The following is a 25309-nucleotide window of genomic DNA, read 5'->3' as shown; positions in this document are numbered from 1 at the left end:
GAGCTGCAAAGGTCAACAGCGAGATTCCATTCCCAAAAAAAAAACAAAATCAATAACGGCTTAATCATATAACCTCTGAACCTTCGGCAATATTTTTAAAAATGCTTTTTCAGAATATTTATGTGTGAGTACACATAGACAAATAGTAATTTTAATTCTGTCAAGTATTGACTGTAAAAACTTAATAACTCTTTCATTATTTCAATAACCCACCAAAGCGATCAAATCAACCAAAAATTGGACCTGAAATTTGGACCAAAAATTGTCTCATGTGTATTTAAATTCTATGATTCTATGGTGGTATTTGAATTAGACAGGCGAATACATTATTTACAGGCATACTTTATCGTCTTTTCCACTCTTGGACCATATTGTGTCACGTGACTGACGTACAATAATTAATGATTTTAAGATACATTAATTATTATATACAAGTTCTTTTACTTTATAACACTTAAGTGACATGTTTCATACATTCAATATTTATGTCTCAATAACACATTATTTTTAAAATAGAGATTAAACTAAAACACTGAAATGGAATAAAATCTCTTATGAATCATTTCGAACATGTTGACTTTTATAGCTTGTAAGACCTTAGAAAAGAGCAATTTTTTGTAAATTATTATTTCAGGTGAATATATGGCCAGAAACAACATTGTTTTGTAGTCAGTCAAATTTCAGGGAGATATAATTAAACAGCAAAGTATCCATCAAGATTTATTTGTAGTAAAAACAATGTTTAAAACCTTATACTCTATTAAAAATGTTATACAAATACAGACACTTTCAGTTAATATCAGTTCTTAACATTCTCTAGTTTCCCGTTATTATATTTACATACACTAAAAATGTCATACATTTCTTAACCAACTAGAAGATTTTCTTGCCTAGTCCTATAATGTAGACATACAAAAGTTTTATAGCTTCAACATTAAACATAGATCAATTCCTTAATTGTCAGTTTTTTTTTATTTTTATGGCATAACAATTGTCAGTTTAAATATACCATAGAACATAAATTAAGTGACATTTAATATACTTATCTCTGGACAAAAAATAATTATGTACAGAACAGGTAATCATATTATTATTTTTTATATTCTGTTATAACACAAGCGAGCCTCATGACTAAGTTCTTATATCAATCAAAACACAATTAATATAATTTATTGTTAATAAATAGAGGAATTGTCTTTTTTCTTAGGAATTATTTATAAATGATGACGTAGAAATATAAAACATTTTTTATATAATGACTCGTGTACTAAAAATAGAGATCCCGACATTAGTTTTGTCTTGATATGATTCGTATTTGAATAATTACTTATACATACAAAGCTAATATATAAAGAAAATAGAACAGTGTTAATTCCAAAAAATAATTTTTAATGGCTTTATTTATAGTAGTTTGGGTTCGATTCCCGGCTATCTGAAAATTGTGTATCCCGTATAAAAAATGCCATAATCAATTGAAAATAATATCTCACAATGAACAGATGTCGCCGTAATCAACTTTGAATATTAATCCTAAATAAAATAAAACAGAGTTAATACACATTATTCAACAGTAGGAAACTTCCACCCTCCGAAGCCCCTCTCCAGCTCTCTGGCGACGGCTAAACACAACCTGTCTCGATTTGGCGCCGCTATTACCTGAAGAGGAATTAACCCGTAGTGAGTTTTCGCCGTAAAGGCCCGAATCATAAACCAAAAACGGCACTGAGGCCACAGACAATGCGACAGTTTTTCGTTTAAAATGGAAGAAAAAGTATGATTCGAGAGACCTGCAGGGCCACGGGCATGCCTCGAGCGTGGAGAGGCACGGCGGTGGCCGGGAGGCCCGCTCCGTTCCACAGCATAGTGTAGGCCACGCCCGACGTGCGGACGAACACCTCTCCGTGCGCGTGCGCCCGGCCGCTGTGTACGGGCGTCAGCAGCACGCCGCTCGAGCCCAGCAGGCGCTGAAACATTATTATCAACATTTGGTTCGCCCGAACGAGCCCTGAAAGATCTTAAAAGAAATCATAATGTCGTTTAGAAAGCTAGTGAACGAAGTTAGCGGTCAGCCGTTATTCCAGGACACGGTCGGTCGGTCCCTTTTACCGGTGCGCAGTTAGGGCCTCAGTTTAACATACTATTCGTATACTACTTTGTTAAATGGATTAACGCAGCCGTGCCGAACGGACGTGAGACACGAGCTCGCTTCGCTGTGTGACTTTGTTTGACCGATAAACGGAACATTTACAACGCCACTTCTAGTTTCACACGTTGATAAAACACTTTTTATTGGCTTGACTTGACTCTCATTACTATCTCATTCAAATGCTAGTAAGAGATGTGGGTAATACCGACTTAACTAATGACGTCAGCTCATACAGAATAATTCCCAACTCAAAATTTCGATGAGAACCTCCAAAGTCTTTGGTGTAGAATGGGTTTGAAAGATAATTTCAAATGTAATTAAAAATAGTCAGGTCGGTTTGTATGAGATTTAGTTTGATGGTTGAGTTCAAAACTTAATATGAATTGTACGGTCGTACGTTTTTAATACAGTTGCGTGTTAAGTGTTAGCTTCTAATATTAATTTAATTAAATTCTAAACATTTTTATGAAACATATTCTTAAGAATCTTGCTACAAGTGCGCATGTGCAATCGTTACTCATTTGACTCGTTCGGTTGTTTACGGGTTGTTACGAATTGACTCGACCATCTTCCCGAAGTGGGATGGTCGAGTCGGAGGAGGGAGTTGTGATTATAAAAGAGGTTGTGACACATGCGCATGGGCCTTTTCTTCGTACAAGTTTGAAGTTATACAGTTCACGTAAGATCAGCGAAGTAAATTATAGTGAATTAAGTCATCAATGAAGTGTTTAATTTCCTACACTAAGAACTAAATCAACTACCGCTAACACAAGTATCAAGCAAGCAATGGAGAGAAGAGATTATATTATGTTGTTATATTATGTTATGTTCTCCGAAGCATTTTGTGTAATTATATTGAGTTCGTATGGTGTTAATTCAAATAACATATCGAAATATGTCAAAATTACTCATTTTGTGCAACAAACAACTAGACTCGCAAGAACAGTTTTGGATAATGTCGCCAACCGCAAAATAATATAAGAGCGTACCAATTCTTGAAAGGCCGGCAACGCACTTGCGAGCCTTCTGGCAATGTGAGTGTCCATGGGCGGCGGTATCGCTTCACATCAGGTGAGCCTCTTGCCCGTTTGCCTGCTATTACATAAAAAAGAGAGACTTTTTTTTTCTTCACCCATTCTGGGTACGCAAAGGATTTTTAATTAATATAAAATGAAACTAACCTAACTCGTTGAATCAAATCATTAAATCTGATATTGAAACAAATTAATTGCATGAATTTTTTAGAAACAATTGCATGAATCATAAAAACTTCTATGTTTTTTTTTAGTAAATACTTCATGGTTGGATTTTTCTTTTTAATAGACATTGTTTTGACAGTTTGAAAAGGCAATGAAAAAGCTCGAATGTCCACATCCCTATAAGCTCCCTCCCGAACGCTATACGTCCCTGCAATACGCCACGTTTTGAGCAACTGTATTAAAAAATTTCCAAGGATAATAGAAGATAGTTCATGCCATATTATATGGATATTTTTAATTTCATCCAAAAACACACACAGTACCTCCAAGTGCTGCCGCAGCCGTTCAGTCTTCTCCCGGTAGTGGACGGTTCGATGCTCGGGAATAAACAGATTGGTCCGATGTATGAGCGTGAAGCCGAGAGCTTGCAGAGATCGCACTCCGATGCCCAATATGTTCTTTATTAGCTCCATTAAGAGGCTTTTGTCTTGCTGAAAAACGATTTAATTATGTTAAATTTATCTGCAGCTTTTCGTGCCGTGCCATCTTCTTTGATAGGTTTTAGGAAGATTACGGGCGTGCAAGCGAGAGCGCGAAACAAGCGACAGAGAGGCACGATCGGCCTAAGCGTTGGCTTGTGACGCATTCATGTCTCTTCCTCTCCATCGGCGGACGCGTCCGACATAAGTGAAGTGTAAAATTATTGTTATTTTATTATTTATTACAACATAAATTGCAGAAAAACCGGTAATTAATTTTAACATTTTATGAATTCGATTAGCGATATAATCTCATATATTTTTTCTTTAATTATTGAAAAACCTATATGTTAATCGAAAAAAAAATGAACTCCTCATTATTTTGTACAATATTATCGTACGTAATTTGCCTTTTACCTGACTTTACAGACAACCAAATTTTTGTACCAAAGACAATAATAAATAAATTGACACTATGGTCTGTGCCTGCTCTATGCCCTAATATATTCTATGGCCTGGTTATATTTTAACTGTATAGTACAATAACGCGGAGATTTCTCAAGTTATATTTCCTAAATTTATATTTATATTTTTGCATACCTTTGCAGTTGTTTCAATTGAGTTGTTACATAAGTAAACTAAATAACTTCCTTAAATTTGTGTTCCTAGTTTATGTATTGTTCAAAAAAACGGTTTTACGTGATAACTCCTACAACGCGATTTCCTATAACGCGGTCCGGGTCTGGCGCGTTATAAGGGATAATGCATTTGTGTAGTATAAACGCTCTCAAATATATATCAGTGTGAGGTAAAAAAAAATATATTCTCATAGTTTAGTGTTCAATTTAGATTTTCAAAATTTGCGATAATTGAAGAGTTTACCTTCGGATTAGCTGGATCCTGGAGCATGTTGGGGATGTCCTTCATCGAGAAGAAGACCGACACCGACATCTCTACCGAGTCTTCTAGGTCTTTCAAATAATGCTGCAAATTTGAAAACACCTCACAATATTCATCAGGCCTTGTCTTGGAGACACTAAGTTTTTGAGTTTTTTTTTTGAAATAAGGCCACGACTAGTTTGAAAATTAAGGTATCGAGTGGGTCGATTCTCGGTGAAAAAAAAATTAATTAAAGGGTCAAAACGATTATCGCAAGACTGGAAGTGTCTATGGAAAGAGATTTACGAAGAGCGTAACTTTTGAGCGGCTTGATCCCTCGACGTTGCGTAGAGATGTGGCGTCTCTCTGCATTTCCCATGGAGACTGTTCAGGGGAGTTGTTCACGAAATTTCCGCGTAATTTATCAGAGGACCAAATACTTATTCACCTTCGAAACCGTAGCCCCGCGGCTCTGGAGGTAAAGGGCGGCTTGAGTGACGGCCTGCTTCAGTTCTGCTTCCACAGGGATCAGTGCCGCAGAACTGCTGGCTTCCGTCAGGTAGTACACCTGGAATTATTTATTTTTATAGTTAGCGAGAAATGTATAAAAATATATTTTCTACACTATATATAATAAACTAAAATTATATCATCTATCTCTTAAAAGCGTAATTCTCTTACTTGTAGTTTCTTAACATCCACTTCATCGTCCAACTTGAGCTGCTCGCATTGACCGTTACCCATGACTCGCATGAGCAGAGTTAGATCCTCTGCGTGTCTGCTCATGGGCCCCACTACCAAGTACTTGCTGTAGTTTTCGTCGTTTAGGGTGGGTATGTGTCCCTCTATCGGTATTAATCCTAAAAACACATCTAAAGCTAAGAATACTTATTATAAATATATACCCAACAATTGTTGTATCCTTCAACTGTGATAAAATTTATCAAAGTAAACACAGATTATACACATTTCTTAACACATATAAAACTGATTTAAATGTTTAATTTAAATTTGTGAGTTATGTGTACCTTGGTCACAAGTACACACGCAGCAGTTTTTAGTCGCAATTTTTCACCATCACATTTTTAAAGTAGATTACATATATATATATATATCGGAGAATGAATATTTTAAAATTCCCGCCACTCTGAAGTTAGTCGTAGAATGCGGTGTGGTATGGTAAGGTAGACTGTCAACGTTGACAATTGACAATGCCTAGTGATCTACCAAATGTCAGTGGCGCGACTGTTTCGTGGCAGTAAGTGAATTCTTTAGTCACTTGAGTTTCGAACGTCGCCTGCGCCGGACGTGCGCACTGACTGTATTATAATGTCAGACGACGGTAGTAACACCAATTTTGCAAATATTAATCGCGTTGAATCTGCGACATATATACATATAACAGTTCGAAAGCATTTCAATAACCAACAGTTATTCCACATGTGACAATTCCCACTGGCTTTATCGTTTAAAACTTGAGCTTATAACTAACATAAAAAGGGGTTGCAACGCTAGACTATCAAAAAACTCTTTTCTTCTTGACTCTTCTTATCCTGACTTATTTCTAGAGTTCTCTCTTTTAAGAGTTCCTAAATCTAAGTGACCTATTGTACGTAAAGAGTACAAGTGTCGATCTATTGGAAATTATCGAAAACGAGAATGTTACATTACAATTTATGAGAGTGGAAAAAACTAAAGGGTTCATATTGGCTTCAAGTGACCAATAATTGTTTACGTTTTTAATTATTAACTAAAATATATATGTAACTTAATTAATGTTAGGTTACATAACTACCGATTTACTTTATTTTTAACCTAAAATTTAGAAAGTTAAATTTTAGTTGGACTTAAATCTATGTATTCTAAAAAAAAGAAATTTACCCGGACTAGGTTTGTGTCCGAAGACCCCACAGAAGGCAGCTGGTATTCGGATGGAGCCCGCGATGTCTGAAGACACGCTGATTGGGGACGCCCCACTGGCAAGTAATGCTGCCTGTTGGTTTCATTTTCAAAATTAACGTATTAAAAGTATATTTTTAACAATATCGAGAATAAATGTTTGCGGCATCAAACACGAACGTAACAATAGGCTATTTGTTAAATATATAGCTGTCATGTACCCATCGCTATTATGTTTTGCACTGTCCAAAGGATTCTCAAACTCAAACGGAAAATAACTTTATTCATATATTGTAAACCAGTTCGCAAGTCAAGGGCGTAGAGCAGGTAAGAAAAACTGGCAAGAAATTCTCTGCCACTCTTTTTAATCGCTAAGTTTTGAGTCATACAAATCAGTTGAACTGGAGCAAATCAATCCCAAGGATACTTTAAAATATTCGTCAAATTTATAAAGAGCTTTATTGATTAATTAAGGTTTAACGAGGGCTTTGAATTTATTAAGTGGCAAATTTTAATTTCATCAGATATGGTTTTTAAATGATATGTTCCACTAACACTTAGAGGTAAGAGAGCAGACTTAAAATTTTTACATGTTATGGGACAATCATGACTCCCGCTAATTGCTTAAAATATTAAAATAAAAGTTATAATAAGACTATATTTTTTTGACATTTCATAGGTGATTCATATCCTCTATTTTGATAAAAAATATGCTCTAAATAATTTATTTACATAAAAACATATCCGACATACCAATAAATTGTATCGTCATGTATCATTACTAGTAAATTGTCTTGGTTAGTACATAATTTTCTTCATATACGGTGTAAATTCGAATTGGCCATTTAGTTTAAAATTTGTAAATATTATTTATGGATTATTAATAAACTGTTAAATAATGTACACAGTTATGTAATTTAAGACAAATCACAGAATTTTATTTAATATCTTCTCTCAAACATCACACAAGGAGAACAATCAGATACTTGTACAGAATATATGTCAGTGTTGAACAAGCAATTTATATCTGTCAATAGACTATGGCTAGAATACACAATGACCTAATGTATGTTTTGTACATAATATATATAATACTTATTTATTTAGTATTGTTTTTGTACAACACGTTTAAGCATTAAGCATTTCAATTAAACTCTTGCCTGTATATGGATGTCAGATTAAAACTGTATGTGCCAAGCATTGGAAAATATTAGAGCAAAACGCTCGAAACATAATGTTATGTTTAATGTTAATAAATTTATTTTTTTTATATTTTATAGACACTATTTATGACCTTAGTTTCTGTATGTGTTTCATGATAAATTTTATTTTAAAAAAATAGATGAACAGCCTTCTGTCTGATAGACTGTTTTCAGGGTGTTGAAATTACAGTAGATACGAGGATTTTCTTTATCATCAAGTGTTTCAGTTGTTGACAGAGCCTTTGTTCTTTATAATTTTCAGCGAAATCGATGAATTTGTATGAAATTTTGATTTATTTTTCCCACTATTCGTAGCGTTTAATCATTCTGTAACTTTATTGATATCGGGATAGTAATAGCTATTGGTAGTTACAAAGTACTGGTGCAGGACATCAAAGACAATGTTTATGAAGACAAAATCCACTTCTTCATAAGGCACATACACATATAGATAAAAATTAACTTAGCAAGACCTGACAAGACCAAGTTCAGTTGGTGTCGTTAGCCATAAATCTGACTCTGAAAATTTAACGTATTGTACTAACCTCGCCTCCCGAAGAGCCTCCAGGCGTCCTATTCAAGCAATAAGGGTTATTGGTAGTTCCAGTTAACAAGTTCGTGGTTTCCCAACCCAAACACAGTTCAGGGGTGTTGGAGACTAGCAGAGGAATGCCACCAGCCTTCTTCACTAGGTGAACTGCTGCACCATCCTTCGTCGCTCGTCGACCGGCTAATTCTAAGCATCCCACCGAATTTGATAGACCTGGAATACCAACCAGGTAGGACTTTGATACTTCTTAAAGCAAATAGCAGACGATTCTCATCCCAGAGCTTATGCGTTCAAACCCTGGCTGTTCAGTAGTGATTTCTTTTTATGAGTGCTACTTATTTTTATACCATAAAAAAAACACAGAAGTAAAGACTATGCCAAAGTTAAGAAGACGTAATTTGTTTGTAAAAATAATTACCTTCCAAAGAGCAACTCTCCTTAACTGTGAAGGGTACCCCCAAAAGCGGTCTACCCGCAAACAGTTGGTGCATCGTGCCATCTCTTTTCGCCACAGCAATCCTTCTATCACACTCTCTCGCTTCCTGTAACGCGTCCTTACACCTATCTTCTACCACCGCATTCAAGAGAAGATTCACTTCTTCTATTCGGGTTATGAAAGCTTGCGTTACTCTTTCGCTTGTTAGCTGAAAATTGGGACTAAAATTTACATCCTGCAAAACTAAAGAAACACAAGAATCTGCTTCTACCGTCACGAAAATATTTTATGGTATAAATACATGCTTGAAATTGTTGTTCTGGCAGCATGGAGGATGGTATACACACAATATTATAAAACGACAAAAATTACTACATAATATATAACAGTGGGTAGTTGGTCACCTAGTTACACAAATAAAAAAATTGAAAAGATCCAAAACGATTTTATAAAACCTATAATAAGTTTAACACCTATAAATACGCGTGTGAACATGTTAAAAATTGATACTTTAGACTCTCGACGAAAACAATACGATTTATTGCTACTATATGACATCATCTCAAATGAAATTAATTGCAGCTCCCTTCCAGAAAAATTTCCCTTCCGTGTTTCTGCCTACCAGACCTGCACTCGTGCTTTGTTTCGTGTTTCTCACATCAACGCCAACTGCATAAAACTCAGTTTTGTATCGCGCAGCCCGGACATACAATGACAATATTTAACTTGTCTAAGCTATCCCGGATTATGGTAAATACTCCTAATACTCCTTGTATTATGAATATCCATAGCCCAAAAACACTTGCATCATGAGCACACCCCACATACAAAACGTCACTTTTACCATCACAGAACACAGCCAAATAAGGTATCTTAGTTAAATGTATTAAATAATTTTTATTGTTTTTTTCCTTATTTATTTTAGAAACTTTTTGTTAGCAAACATTACGTATTCCATCCTTGGCTTTATTTTTAGTGTACCTACTTGTTTGCTTTTATACATATATTTTTGCTGTTATTATTACGAATACGAAAAATTAACTTTTCGTGTTCAAATAAGGAAGATATATACGTTATCCATTCATTTATATAATTAAAACTATACAAGATATATACTTCAATTCATTGTGAATACAAAACAAGTTTACTTAAAGTGAAGGGACTAAAAATATTAATTAAGTAATTATTATTTACATAAATGATAACAATTTACATTGTTTACTTTCCGTATAGGAAATAAATTATTATTTTTAGTGCTGTAGAATGTCTATAAAATGTTCCTATAGTCAATAATAAAAATAAATCATGTATTTGCAAAGTAGTACATTTCGATCGATCAATTATACAAATCCGCACAATCAGCCATATAAAAATAGGCATAGGAAATGTCATAATAATGAGTTGAGTTATTTAGATTTGTTGTCAAAGTTATGGTCTATATACTCGCCCACACTATTACTACTATAAAAAATTGCTCACTTTCCCTCGAAAGTATTACACGGCAGTGATCTATAACTTCTAGGAAGGTGATTAAATAGTTTGATAGTTATGGCGTAACAAACTTCTTGAATACATAGTGGTGCAACACGCCCACACCCACAGCCGTGTTGGATCCCTCGGTATATACAGGCAAATCTCTTTAAATGTTTTTAACAGTTTTGGGTGATTTTTTATAGTCATACGCTTTAAAGATATATATACCTGGTCCAATGCCTATAATAGCCTATAAGGATACCATAGCGCAGAACTGAGACAACAATCGATAAGTTAATCGTAACATTATTCGTTTTATAAGTATTTGTTTTTGTTAAGAAAAACACTTTTAAAACTTATAGTTATTTACATAATTCTAAACCGCATTATTTCCGATGTTTCGCGTATATTTCAGTGTCACGGTGACTGAAGACGAAAGGTGTTAAATGTCAAAAGTATCACAGCTGCATAGAAAGTTGTTTTATCTGTATTTATTGCCCCGAAGTTGGTATCGACTAAAAGATGACGGATTAATACATAGCTTTATCCGTTCAAAAAGTGTTTTTCTTAATGTGTAAAAGTTTTTTTTACAAAAGACAACACTATTTGTTTTTTATTACTTTACCACACTTAGACCAAAAACGTCGTCACGTGTATCAGGCACAGGAGGCTGGTCACCTACTTGTCTATTAGATAGTCAAATCATTGATCATGTCATAGGTACAGACATCTGAGGTTCAGACCAATAGAGATTGAAGCACAGACAAGGAATTGTCATCAATCATTCAGCATCTTCAATGCGATATTTTTGCTAACAGTTTTATAAAATATAATACAATACATTCATACTTCTCCGTTTCGTATTGCAGCCGCCAAATCCGTCGCACTTCTAAGTAATATGGGATCCCGTATCGGCGGCACTTGTTTGGTGTTGCGCGCGCGCATCCAGAACAAGGGTCGTAGCAAGAAGTGTAGAAGTCGTAGGATGATACCTATTATCCGTACACCCACCTCCATACTGGAAAAAAAGTATCTTTTATTTCCACTAAATACCCATAACTTAGAATCTATATCTTAATATTCTAAGGCCTACTAAAATAATTAATAGATAGAGTATATTTGTCTCTTGTTCCACTGGAATGTAAAAAAAAATTCACTTATTAGTTAAAACTAAAACAGACCAATTGCACTCATACGAAAGTTGTCTTACGTCTCTCTTTGTCAAATTGTGCTTATGCTGTGTAGAAGAGACAGATGAGTAATTTAGTTAAAACGGTTCCGGTATAAGGTCGCTCATTAGGGTAGCAAAATTCATGATTGCACCCTCGCGTCTCCTTCCGCTGGTGACTAAATAAATATAATATTGTTACGAAGACGGGTCGACTGCAATGTTTCTAGATTTTTCCACTAGTTAGAGAACTTTTCAGCAGGCTGTAATATGATTTCGGCCCGTTTCAGGAGAGGGTCAATCACATATTAGAAAATTGTAATTTCCATAATGTTACCCTAGTTTTCAGGAAGCTGAAATCTTTTCTCAGTCGGTTTCAGAACATGTGTAGTAGAGTGGTGCAGTTTTCAGGAGACCCGTTTTCAGGCGTTTTCAGGCCTAGGTATACCCCTTTGATGAAGGAATATTCTAGACCAAACTTTCTAGGTGTGAGACAAGGACGAAATGATACGAGAGAGAGAGAGAGAAGATCAGAACTTTCTCGAAACTAGACTGAGCACTCTAGAACGCCGTACGACAAGGACGGAGCAACGTGCGAAAGAGACAAAGAGTGCGGACGTTCTAGAATTGTGCAATCGCTACTCAGTAGCAAGCCCGCCTAGAAAGTTCTCGAATATTGTTTAGAATTATTCCCAGGGATATATAAGCGAGCCGAAACGCGACTAGTCGCCTTTAGTTTGGAATGCGATAACAAGAGAGAAACACCGAAGCGATAAAGTGCGAATAAAGTGATAAACTACTGTGTGAAGTGTGCATAAGTGATGTAATTAGTGACTGTGTTTTTGTGTGTTATAAGTGCATCTCTGCGATTAATTTGTGCCCATAAATTCCTCATTGATTTATCAAGAAATAAACCTTTGAAGAAATCTACGGCATTTTCTATCCGATCCCCTAGCTCGTAACAATATAGTAAAACTAACGTATGCCGAGTTCGCGTGAGATGAGACGGGCGACACAGTGTTTCGCAGAACAAAAATGAAGTAAACGCCAAATGCTTTTTATTTAAACAACTCTATAATAACTAATAATATATATATATAATTGAATTATTTTTTGCCTCCAAAATACTCGCCATAATGGAATAAAAACGAAAAATGAATAAATAGAGGTGACTTTGTATTTGTTTTTGTATCGAGGAATTTATTTATTTATTGTGTTTTTAATTAGAGTCAACTATTAAAATTATAGTGAAAGATCAATACATAATTATTGTTTGAAATTTAAGCATCATACTTAAAAATCAAATGAGAGGATACCACTCAGCCCTTAATAAATGAAACTATATTTTGTATGAATAAAAAGTAAAAATACCAACAGTATGTAAAATGTTATGAACTTTGTGAATTGCAAACAAAGTTATGAGTGAGTCGCTTTAATATAGGCCGGCAAATATTATTACCTCTATATTACTAACCGAGCTTCCACCTGCTAACTTTAACTAAAATTACGTTAACCACGAAAATCTGGTTTCAGCTAATTGTATTACATTAATGCTTTTAAGTTACTGTGTATCTAGAATGAGGATAAAAACTGTATATGATTAAAAATTATGATATGATTATTTTTTTATATCTAAACGAATTGCCGTACGTGTCTCGACAAAACATGAGCCTTATCCGATTTGGCTAATTACGATCTTGTTTACAATTAAATTGTCCCATAAAATTTTGGGGGCCCACCTATTACTGCGAGTCTATTATTTTTTTAATGTTTTCTAGATAATTCCTTGACCGTGTAGTTGTCCGAGGTATTAAAAAGCTTACGTATAGTATTGCTAACCGGGATGATTAAACACTACTATCTATTGCTTGTAACAACTCTTTGTATGACTTTTACAGCAAATCCTAAAAAGATGCCTCTTAATAATGTTAAACATTATTTCCCTTAAAGTCGCCTCTCTGACCTCTATGGCCATAGCTTGTTCAGTGTTATACCTGTCGTATCATCATCACTACATTGGACAGTCAGAACATGTAACACCGTCTCTTCAGCTGTATTGCTACAAGGACAGGCAGCGCATTGTCTAACCCTGAACCTGTAAAGATACGACAAGAATCCACCGTGACCTGTCCACGAGCCTATTGAAAACCTACAACTGATATACATAGCTTATTCATAGCATGATGTGGATAAAAGACAGCCTGCCTATGTTTCCACGTGATCTTAGAGATAATCAGATTTCGTTCATTCAAATTGAAAATTCAAACCTTTATGAATTTGACCGTTCCGCCTTTAAACTATGACAGAAGCGATTCTAAAAAACGTTACTTTTTGTTCAACTTTTTTGTATCAAATAAAAAACTAGTTCATAAAGTAAGTTATATTTATATTTTTTATATTTCGGTTATAGAGTTTTATTTTAGGGTAATGTTGAGTTAAGGAAGTGTGTGTGTGTGTGTGTGTGTGTGAAATTATTAAAAAATCGACGGACATAAGAAACAAGACCACGATCCCCTTCGAAGATGTCAAGTTTATAATTTGCTATAGATTTAGGCTAAGATTCGTTAGCCTAAAAGGAAATTTATACCCTAAAATATCAAATATAACTTAAAAACAAAGTCCGCCCTCACCACATAGGTAAAAACTACAAAAATAGACGCCGCCAAGTTCGTCATTACAATGCTATATCACTAGTTTTTGTTAAATTCCAAATGTTCGTTATTATGTTCATGAAAATGTATTATGCTGCTGTTTTGTTTCTTTAAATAATAATAATATTAAACATGGGTATTTTTCAAATTTATAATATATAAATATCATATCATAATTTAACGAAAACGTTTAAAAATGTAAGTGTTGCACCAGAACGTTTAAAATATATCAAAAGAATAGTTTTTTTTATTATTATTAAATAGTTGTACATACTAAACACAATAGCTTATTATTGTTGATAAATTTAGTTATTCTTAGACACATCTATCGATACAAATTTGACAGTTAAATTTCAAAACTTACATAGAAACCACAAACAAAATTATCGTTCTTTCGTTCGGTCTTGCGATTCCAACAAGTTTCAGTTTATACAGTAGTCGTGTTACAAAAATATTCAATTGAATTTAGGAATCCAAACTTATCAGCATCTCACCTGATTTTTTTTAAAAAGCTCATAGTAGGCCCCTAGGACTACTACTACTGGGAAATATTTCATTTCGTCTTGTTCACAAAACTGTCACATGGTTATCATATATTTAGATGCCCTCAGACATTTTTTGTATTAAGTTTTAACACCTATGATACGAAGTTCATCTAGTTGTTAGCGATCATAATAATTGTTTGAATAGTATAGACTAGTAGGTTCAATCTAATATATATTACAAATCTATATTCTGTAAATTTTCTGTTATTTCTTCTACGAAAGCTATGTTCTCTTGGTTTCAAATATCTAGGTATCGATTGAAAAACCAATGCAAATGCAATTAATGACATACCGTATCGTGACTCCACCCACTTCTGTTTGAAATGATTTATAGAGAAAAAAAATTGCGTTCTAGATATGCAGTTGCCTGTATGTCAAAGTTCAACATAACTGTTTATGTGAGGTAAAAAATAAACTAAAATGGTGATTTTATATCCTATCCTATGTTGCTCAATAGTGACTTTTGTAATTCTAGTATTTCTTATTCTTAAGAAAAACGCTTTTTGAACGGATTAAAGCTATGTATTATTATTAAAAACTTATAATTATTTACATAATTCTAATTTTTTCCCGACGTTTCGCGTGCTTTTCAGCGTGCGTGGTCACGGTTTAAATTTAAAATTATGTAAATAATTATAAGTTTTTAATAATAATACATAGCTTTAATCCGTTCAAAAAGTGTTTTTCTTAATGTGTAAAAGCTATTTTAACAAAAGACAATACTATTTCTTATTCTTTTGTATTGCATCGCAATTCATAAATCCGTGAAAGTATTTTTAGTTTATTTTATTATTTTATTGTATTATTTGCGATTTAGGTTGGTGATTCTTTATTTTTTTGTATTATTTGAGATTTAGGTTGGTGATTCTATATATTTTTAAATTATTTTTTGTATTATTTGAGATTAAGGTTGGTGATTCTATATATTTTTAAATTATTTTTTTGTATTATTTGAGATTAAGGTTGGTGATTCTATATATTTTTAAATTAATTTTTTGGATTATTTGAGATTTAGGTTGGTGATTCTATATATTTTTAAATTATTTTTTTGTATTATTTGAGATTAAGGTTGGTGATTCTATATATTTTGAAATTATTTTTTTGTATTATTTGAGATTAAGGTTGGTGATTCTATATATTTTTAAATTATTTTTTTGGATTATTTGAGATTTAGGTAGGTGATTCTATATATTTTGAAATTATTTTTTTGTATTATTTGAGATTAAGGTTGGTGATTCTATATATTTTTAAATTATTTTTTTGTATTATTTGAGATTAAGGTTGGTGATTATATATATTTTTAAATTAATTTTTTGGATTATTTGAGATTTAGGTTGGTGATTCTATATATTTTTAAATTATTTTTTTGTATTATTTGAGATTAAGGTTGGTGATTCTATATTTTTTTAAATTATTTTTTTGTATTATTTGAGATTAAGGTTGGTGATTCTATATATTTTGAAATTAATTTTTTGTATTATTTGAGATTAAGGTTGGTGATTCTATATTTTTTTTAATTATTTTTTGTATTATTTGAGATTAAGGTTGGTGATTCTATATATTTTGAAATTAATTTTTGTATTATTTGAGATTAAGGTTGGTGATTCTATATTTTTTTAAATTATTTTTTGTATTATTTGAGATTAAGGTTGGTGATTCTATATATTTTTAAATTATTTTTTTGTATTATTTGAGATTAAGGTTGGTGATTATATATATTTTAAAATTATTTTTTTGTATTATTTGAGATTTAGGTTGGTGATTCTATATATTTTTAAATTATTTTTTTGTATTATTTGAGATTAAGGTTGGTGATTCTATATATTTTTAAATTATTTTTTTGTATTATTTGAGATTAAGGTTGGTGATTCTATATTTTTTTAAATTATTTTTTTGTATTATTTGAGATTAAGGTTGGTGATTCTATATATTTTGAAATTATTTTTTTGTATTATTTGAGATTAAGGTTGGTGATTCTATATATTTTTAAATTATTTTTTTGTATTATTTGAGATTAAGGTTGGTGATTATATATATTTTTAAATTAATTTTTTGGATTATTTGAGATTTAGGTTGGTGATTCTATATATTTTTAAATTATTTTTTTGTATTATTTGAGATTAAGGTTGGTGATTCTATATATTTTTAAATTATTTTTTTGTATTATTTGAGATTAAGGTTGGTGATTCTATATATTTTGAAATTATTTTTTTGTATTATTTGAGATTAAGGTTGGTGATTCTATATATTTTTAAATTATTTTTTTGTATTATTTGAGATTAAGGTTGGTGATTATATATATTTTTAAATTAATTTTTTGGATTATTTGAGATTTAGGTTGGTGATTCTATATATTTTTAAATTATTTTTTTGTATTATTTGAGATTAAGGTTGGTGATTCTATATTTTTTTAAATTATTTTTTTGTATTATTTGAGATTAAGGTTGGTGATTCTATATATTTTGAAATTAATTTTTTGTATTATTTGAGATTAAGGTTGGTGATTCTATATTTTTTTAAATTATTTTTTTGTATTATTTGAGATTAAGGTTGGTGATTCTATATATTTTGAAATTAATTTTTTGTATTATTTGAGATTAAGGTTGGTGATTCTATATTTTTTTAAATTATTTTTTGTATTATTTGAGATTAAGGTTGGTGATTCTATATATTTTTAAATTATTTTTTGTATTATTTGAGATTAAGGTTGGTGATTCTATATTTTTTTAAATTATTTTTTGTATTATTTGAGATTAAGGTTGGTGATTCTATATTTTTTTAAATTATTTTTTTGTATTATTTGAGATTAAGGTTGGTGATTCTATATATTTTGAAATTAATTTTTTGTATTATTTGAGATTAAGGTTGGTGATTCTATATTTTTTTAAATTATTTTTTGTATTATTTGAGATTAAGGTTGGTGATTCTATATATTTTGAAATTAATTTTTTGTATTATTTGAGATTAAGGTTGGTGATTCTATATTTTTTTAAATTATTTTTTGTATTATTTGAGATTAAGGTTGGTGATTCTATATATTTTTAAATTATTTTTTTGTATTATTTGAGATTAAGGTTGGTGATTATATATATTTTAAAATTATTTTTTTGTATTATTTGAGATTTAGGTTGGTGATTCTATATATTTTTAAATTATTTTTTTGTATTATTTGAGATTAAGGTTGGTGATTCTATATATTTTTAAATTATTTTTTTGTATTATTTGAGATTAAGGTTGGTGATTCTATATTTTTTTAAATTATTTTTTTGTATTATTTGAGATTAAGGTTGGTGATTCTATATATTTTGAAATTAATTTTTTGTATTATTTGAGATTAAGGTTGGTGATTCTATATTTTTTTAAATTATTTTTTGTATTATTTGAGATTAAGGTTAGTGATTCTATATTTTTTAAATTATTTTTTTGTATTATTTGAGATTAAGGTTGGTGATTCTATATATTTTGAAATTATTTTTTTGTATTTTTTGAGATTAAGGTTGGTGATTCTATATTTTTTTAAATTATTTTTTGTATTATTTGAGATTAAGGTTGGTGATTCTATATATTTTTAAATTATTTTTTTGTATTTTTTGAGATTAAGGTTGGTGATTCTATATTTTTTTAAATTATTTTTTGTATTATTTGAGATTTAGGTTGGTGATTCTATATTTTTTAAATTATTTTTTTGTATTATTTGAGTAAGATTACGATTGTAAGATTTGGTTATGCACTTCTTCCTTTATATTCCTTTTTTCTGTTTTTTCTTTACTAGGGTTGCTTGGAAGAGATCCCTTGTTAGCGAGAAGGCCGCCTATTACATCTCTTATATTTTTTATAGAACAAGGGGCAAACGGGTACCTGATGTTAAGTGAATCCGCCGCCTATGGACACTCTCAATGAACATTGCCTGAAGACATTTTTTTCTATCTTGATGGCGGCATTCTAACTAAATAAATACTGTTAATATTTTCAAATGGCTTATTATTTACATATTATCAATTTGAATTTAAGTTTATTTAAACAAACAAAAAAGCCGAGGAGAATAAAAAGTTCATGAACATTATAAGAAATAGTTTAATTATAATAAATACTAGTGATGTAGTATTCTTATTTATTGTAAAAATAAGAACCAGGTAGAGGCTTGCAGTTTTTACCTCTAACACAGATTCCTAATCAAAACTTAGGTGTGTTATTATGATATATTTTAAAACACGGAATAATCGTTGAAGAAGTCGAAAGAGACTTTGGTAAAATACACGAAATCAACGCGGTCGGAAGCTGGTTTAAAATAAAATATTATATACCTAATATTGGGGGAATAATGTTTTAGTTATACATGCCTAATTAATAATTTAAATATTATTAAACATTGTTCGTAATTATTTGTAGGTACACCAAAATTTTCAACGATCGTTGTTCATTCAGTCGTTGATCTATAGCAAATTATAATCCGGACATCTTCGATGTGGGTAGAAAGTTATTGACGTCTTGTTTCGACATCAATATTTTAATAATTTATTTATTAAGAAAACACTTTTTAAACGGATTGAAGCTATATATTATTATTATAAACTTATAATTATTTACATAATTTTAAATTTATGTATATTTATTTTCGCGTGCCTTACAGCGAGGTCACGGTGACTGAAGACAAATAAATTTAAAATATAGCTTCAATCCGTTCAAAAAGTGTTTTCTTAATATGTAAAAGCTATGTCAACAAAAGACAATTTATTTATTATCATACTTCCTAAACTCAAAATATCAGAAAGATACAATTTTTTTTCTCCTATTTTAGTACTATGTCTAATCAGGTACTAATATAGGATGCATCTTGTGATTTTAAACTAATGAACAAGTTTTAATTAAAATATTGAATTTTATATTTTCAATAATATTATTTGGACACATTCGATACAAAAAAAAGTTGAATAAATCTGACGCCCATATCAAAGCCAATCACGAGTGTTAATTGCAGCAGCAGTGCCGCTGAATACTTTTCCACCTTAAATATATATTTTTAATTTCAACCCGTCAACTGACCCAATAGAAAAAAAGGTATGCTGATAATAATCACTGATCATATGAAATAAACATAATTTTTAAACATGTTTGAATTGAAATCTTCAAGTATGACGTGTTTGCAAAGACATTGAAGCAACCCAACCGTTTTAATATTAAAAATGTGATACAAAACTCGCAAATACAACGACAAGCTTGACAAAGTGTTACGACCTTTATATGAAGACATTTTAGTATTAGCTAAAACGTTCAAACTTTACAAATATCATATGTGACGCTACAGTTATTTCACTAGAATTATCAGCCGTTCTAGGTCGGTAAGATTATCCATGGTTCGTAAAACATATAATTAGAATATAAATGTTATTTAAGTAAAAGGATATTTAGAAAAAACTAAAAAACAAGCCATTACCTACGGATAACTGTATAGTTAAAGATCAAAATGTGCAAAAAAAATTCTACATCAATGACTTCTACCGCCTTTGTTTCAGTTACATTGTATTGCAGTATTTACGTCTTCGACTACATACACGTTTACATAGTTACAACGTGTTTACAAAAGTTTTAAATGAACGTAGACTTATTTTTGTGTGTATTAACATTTTTTTTTTAATTTAATAGGAGCCAAACTGGCAGAAGTCTCACCTGATGTTAAGTGATACCGCCGCCCGGACACTCACATTACCAGAAGGCTCGCAAGTGCGTTGCCGGCCTTTTAAGAATTGGTACGCTCCTCTCTTGAAGGACCCTAATCTGTTAATAAACCTTTATAATAAAAGGGCTAATTATTTCAAGTTATCGATTTTTTTAAAGACTGTTTAAATATGATGTTATTTAGACAAAGGTAAAATTGTGGAACGTATGAAAATACATTGGCATTATATTCTTGATTCACATGGTGCAAGGTACACGAAGAAGACAAGTTTAATATAAGATTTTAGTCGTTCAACAATTTAGCGTCTTTCAAGGCAATTTTTGCCGCCACCACCGCTATGTGAAACCAGCTGCCCACTGAAGTATTTCCGAACCGATTCGACTTAAGTTACCAATTCCTAAAAGGCCGGCAACAAACTCGCGAGCCTTCTGCCAATGTGAGTGATTTTTAAAAAGGATGTTACAACAAAATCTTATTACAAAATTGCTATACGTAACGATCTAAACATACAAATTGATTACATTCCGCATACAAACCGACTGACTGGGGGTCCACCATTAAAGTCGACTGTATTAATGTTAAATGTAGCCTATAGTTAGTAGATTTTTTTAACATATCTTACAAACATAACATATGTTTTGAACTTAAAGTCAATTATACCTAGGGTGCCTCAAGAACGCACCAATCCTTAAAAGGCCGATAAGGCACTCGCGTGCCCTCGAGCATTGAGTGTCCATGCGCATCGGTATAACTTGTATATAAGGTAAACTAATGTTCCTAATTTTCTAACTACAGGAATATGTTTTTTTTCTGCAAAGTATCTTTTCTCGATCTATACACTTATACATTATATTATAATCGAATTCCTATAAGTCTTGTACCGACGCTGGTCATAGCTATATAAACAGACATAAAGCCAAGATATAATTAGGTATTCTTATCGAAGCTTTTGAAGTATAACAACACATTTACGATCTATTTAAAATGTGCGAGCAGACAAGGTTGTACGTGATGCCCAAACGAATAGTATTGCCCTATTAGGCACAGCCTCGTACCCATCCCAGCTATTTTTAGTCTGCAGTTATCCTATTGGAATTTTACTTAATAGCAAATCACTATATCAAACGTACGAAATGGTTGAAAATGACCAAAACCATCGAACTTTTACACTATTTACGTATAGTATACAAATATACTTTTTAGTAAATTAGCTTTAAATTACTTATTAGTCCTTCGTTAAGCTAGATCAATCGTGTTTCACCATGTAATGTGATGGCGCATGTTCTTAAACCTCATAGAAATTAATTAAAAATGGTTTGTGAAGTGAATGAAAGGAACAAATTTTTAGTTTTAACCTAACCTAACCTGATCATAACCGCCACTTAGAGTAAAATAACTAAAAAAGTACTAATGTAGTTCACTGGGTACTGACACAATATCAATTACATCATCCATGTAATATTAGCAGTTTATTAAATTTTTTATGGGTCCAAAGCCATGAGCCTTCTTAATATTACTTGGGGTACTACATACTAGTTGTAAAGAACGATAGAAAAAAATTGGAGCTGTTTTAAGATGGAGCCATGATTCGGCGAATTTATCTTTTTCTTTCTTATAAGGCACACGTGCCTGACACACGCCACTGACTTATGGGTCTAAGGCATGAAGGATTTTCTTTAAAAAAAAAAAAAATTGGTCACATCGTGATTAAAGACTTGTAACCACTAGGCTTGATAATTTCGACTTATGTCAACCATGTGAAAAAGCAAAATTAATTAATTTATTAGAATTTTTTACTTTATTGACATTCCTACTCTATGCTTCCAACTTTATATCGTGCAAAATCAAGATTTAATTTGAAGTATCAATTAAATTGTTAATAAAAAAAAATTAAGCCGGCAAAGTAATTATTTAATATCCTTTGTACATAATGACGTCAAAACCTTATACATATGTATTTTTCTCGAATGTAACATTACTTACAGCATTAGAATAAATACATAAAAACAAAGCATTATTATTTTATTACTTAAATCAAATATACACTCATAACTAACAATAATTTTTCATATGTACGTTTTTGTTATGTTCATGTGTATACAATATTTAGAGATTATTAATTAATATTCGATTTTAAGATTTTAAAGCGTGGACTGAAAATAATGATTAACACGGTCATAAACATCTCTATAGAACTTGTTTTATAGTAGGATAGACAACTCTGGGTATTGATCATATATTTCCTACATGTTGATGATGAGCCTTCAAAGAAAATTGTGTATTTAAACACATATACACACGTGTTTAAAAGAGCAGTGTTGGCCTAGTTGTTACAGCGTGTGACTCTCATCCCCGATCCCTGGCTGTGCACCAATGGACTTTCTTTCTATGTGCGCATTTAACACGCTCGAACGGTGATGGAAAACATAGAGAGCCTGAGGCCTGTGACCTGCACACGAGGCTGATCACCTACTTGCCTATTAGATTGCCTTATTGAAACAGGTACAGAAATCTGAGGCCCAGGCATAGAAAGACTATAGCGCCTTATTAATTATGAAAGAGCTGGGAGCCCAAATACATCTTTTACTTAAAAGGGTCCCGAAACCAAAACAAGTTAACTTGAAACGAATAAACGCATTCTTATTTTATAGAAGAATTACTGCCGAACTTAGCACCTCCAGGTTGAACGAAGACTACGCTTTTAAATCAAAATGCTTACGCAACTATGACAACATGAAATGATCCAATTTTACAATTATGATATTCAACGCGCTAAACGATATCTATAAATAATACATTATGAAACGTTTAAAAACACACATTCATTTATGAATTTAAATAGTGAATAATAAATGTAGCGTTCAGTAGCAAATAACAAACCCGTCTTAGTAATCATTTACTTAAAGTACCTCCTATAAAGCCTATTTAAATATTTAAGATTTCCGATCCCTTCGATGTTTAACTATTCTATATAAAATTATGGATTTTATGACCAAATTAGGTTACAACATACAAATTGACGTACATATTAAAATATCAAAACAGTGCCGTCCCTACAACACGAGGACACGACCAGCGAAATCAAGTAAAACAGTTATAACACAAACAACAATAAAACACCTGCAAAAATACGAAATATAATAATAGGTTGGGGAAAAAGTTTCATCGCATTTTATTTATGAAAAATTCACAACATTTTTTAAGATAGTTTATTTACATTTAACTAAAGTATGTAGGTACTATTTTGTTCGATAACTTTTTGCCATCTTGTAGGAAGGGACATGATCCCATTGCTATATAAATTTTGGGGTTTCTGATCAAAACACCGTGACAATTGGTCCTCTCGTGATGTTAACCTGACACTGTTTAAAGAATTCTGAAGAGACCGAATCAGGTGGAAATCTGAAGGTGCAAGGTCAGGACTATACGGCGGATGCATTAACAACACCTAGCCAAACTCTCTTAATTTTTGCTGAGTGGCTAAAGATTTGTGAGGTCTAGCGTTATCATGATGAAAAACCTCAACCCTTCTGTTGATTAATCACGGCCGCTTTCTCTCAACTTCTAGCTTCAATTAACTATTTCGATCAAGAATTGAATTGTCGGTACTGTGTTCCAATACATTTTTGATAAATGTAATAAAAAATCATGTAAAAAAATATATATTGAAGCAGTGATTTCCTAACAGCCTCTTTAGGTTCATATGTTTTTTTATAGGACACCCATTTTTAGTAGGTGCGTTGCCGGCATTTAAAGGAGGAGTATGCTCTTTATGTATAGATCTCTAGGCTAGTAATGAAAAATAATAAAAGGCATATGGTAAAAAGTTAAAATAATTGTAAAATATGCATAACATTGAATTACAATTTAACTGTCAAAATTGTTGACAGGTTTTCTTTATATGTTACTCAAAAACTATCTTCATAATTATAATTCTACTATACGTGAGAATGTCACTGAACTCCTGTTAAACGGCTGGACCGATTTGAATGATTTTTTTGTGGATGGTTTAGATTCACAAATCAGCCCGGCGGATGGCGCTGCAGTCGGTATTTAGGTTATTTATCTATACAGCAAATAAACACTAAGTATATATATATATATATATTCTGTGCATGTGTTCGTATTAAACTCCTAATTGGCTGGACAGATTTGATGAAATTATTTGTGGAGTCAACAAAGTAAATCTGTATTAATTAAGTCGTACAAAAGGATACTTTGTATATAGAAAATCCTTATAGATATTAAATATATCATATTAAATATAATATATATAAAAATATTATCTATCAATATCAGTTATTTGCCTTGCTAAAATACTTATACCCTCCCATGTAACATGCATGATTTTGAATATAAAATCAAGGAATTGTTCACTTATGAATGAATGCTAATAATATATGAATTTATTGCTAATAATATAATAATAAAACACTTTATTTATTTATCATCCATCGTATCTAAATATATATGATATTAATATATGTAATATTATTGTTAAAGCCAAAGGTATTTCTAATTTTTGCGGGAGTTTCTAATACATACGATACGAATTCGCATATATAGATTTTACATAATGACGCCATACTGGTATAAAACCCTTTATGTAATAAATACAATACGTTGAAGGCTGTGCGGAGTTTATTTACAAACTTTTCACACTACATAAGACACGTGAATGAAGAGGACAAAATGTTCATTAGCTATTTAAGGTTCATAGTAGGTATAGGAGTTACTTTTCCAAAAATTAAATATAAAAAATAACGTAACTTTGATACTACCGTCTTTTTTTAACTGTAACAAACCCTGATTTAACCGCCGCATTTATTTAATAACTCTACTTATCTAATATATCTATGAAAAATATTATCAAAAATTTATAAGTAATTTCAGTGTTTATCTACTTACATGAATTGAAAAAAATGCGCGAAAAGTGACAGACGGCGTGCGTGTTCACGTATGCCACACCTGATGGCCACCGTGCAACTGATACCTGAATTTACAA

The 25309-nt window shown here is 31.5% G+C and overlaps 1 protein-coding gene across 1 annotated transcript; it reads right to left on the bottom strand.

The window, feature by feature from the left end:
* Positions 1-713: 713 nt before the first annotated feature.
* On the bottom strand, positions 714-25309 carry LOC123711102 (fatty-acid amide hydrolase 2-A-like). The gene is made up of 11 exons (XM_045663517.1): positions 25213-25309; positions 11113-11281; positions 8773-8998; positions 8350-8567; positions 6585-6696; positions 5385-5563; positions 5152-5271; positions 4707-4808; positions 3669-3836; positions 1788-1964; positions 714-1656 (listed from the first exon to the last, which is right to left on the bottom strand). The coding sequence occupies exons 2-11, from the start codon at positions 11278-11280 to the stop codon at positions 1561-1563; spliced, it is 1566 nt and encodes a 521-aa protein (XP_045519473.1). The 5' UTR covers position 11281; positions 25213-25309; the 3' UTR covers positions 714-1560.

The sequence above is a fragment of the Pieris brassicae genome, chromosome 6, assembly GCF_905147105.1.
Source record: "Pieris brassicae chromosome 6, ilPieBrab1.1, whole genome shotgun sequence".
Classification (NCBI taxonomy): domain Eukaryota; kingdom Metazoa; phylum Arthropoda; class Insecta; order Lepidoptera; family Pieridae; genus Pieris; species Pieris brassicae.
Note: the sequence above shows the minus strand (reverse complement) of the source record. Positions and strands in the feature narration are given on the sequence as shown.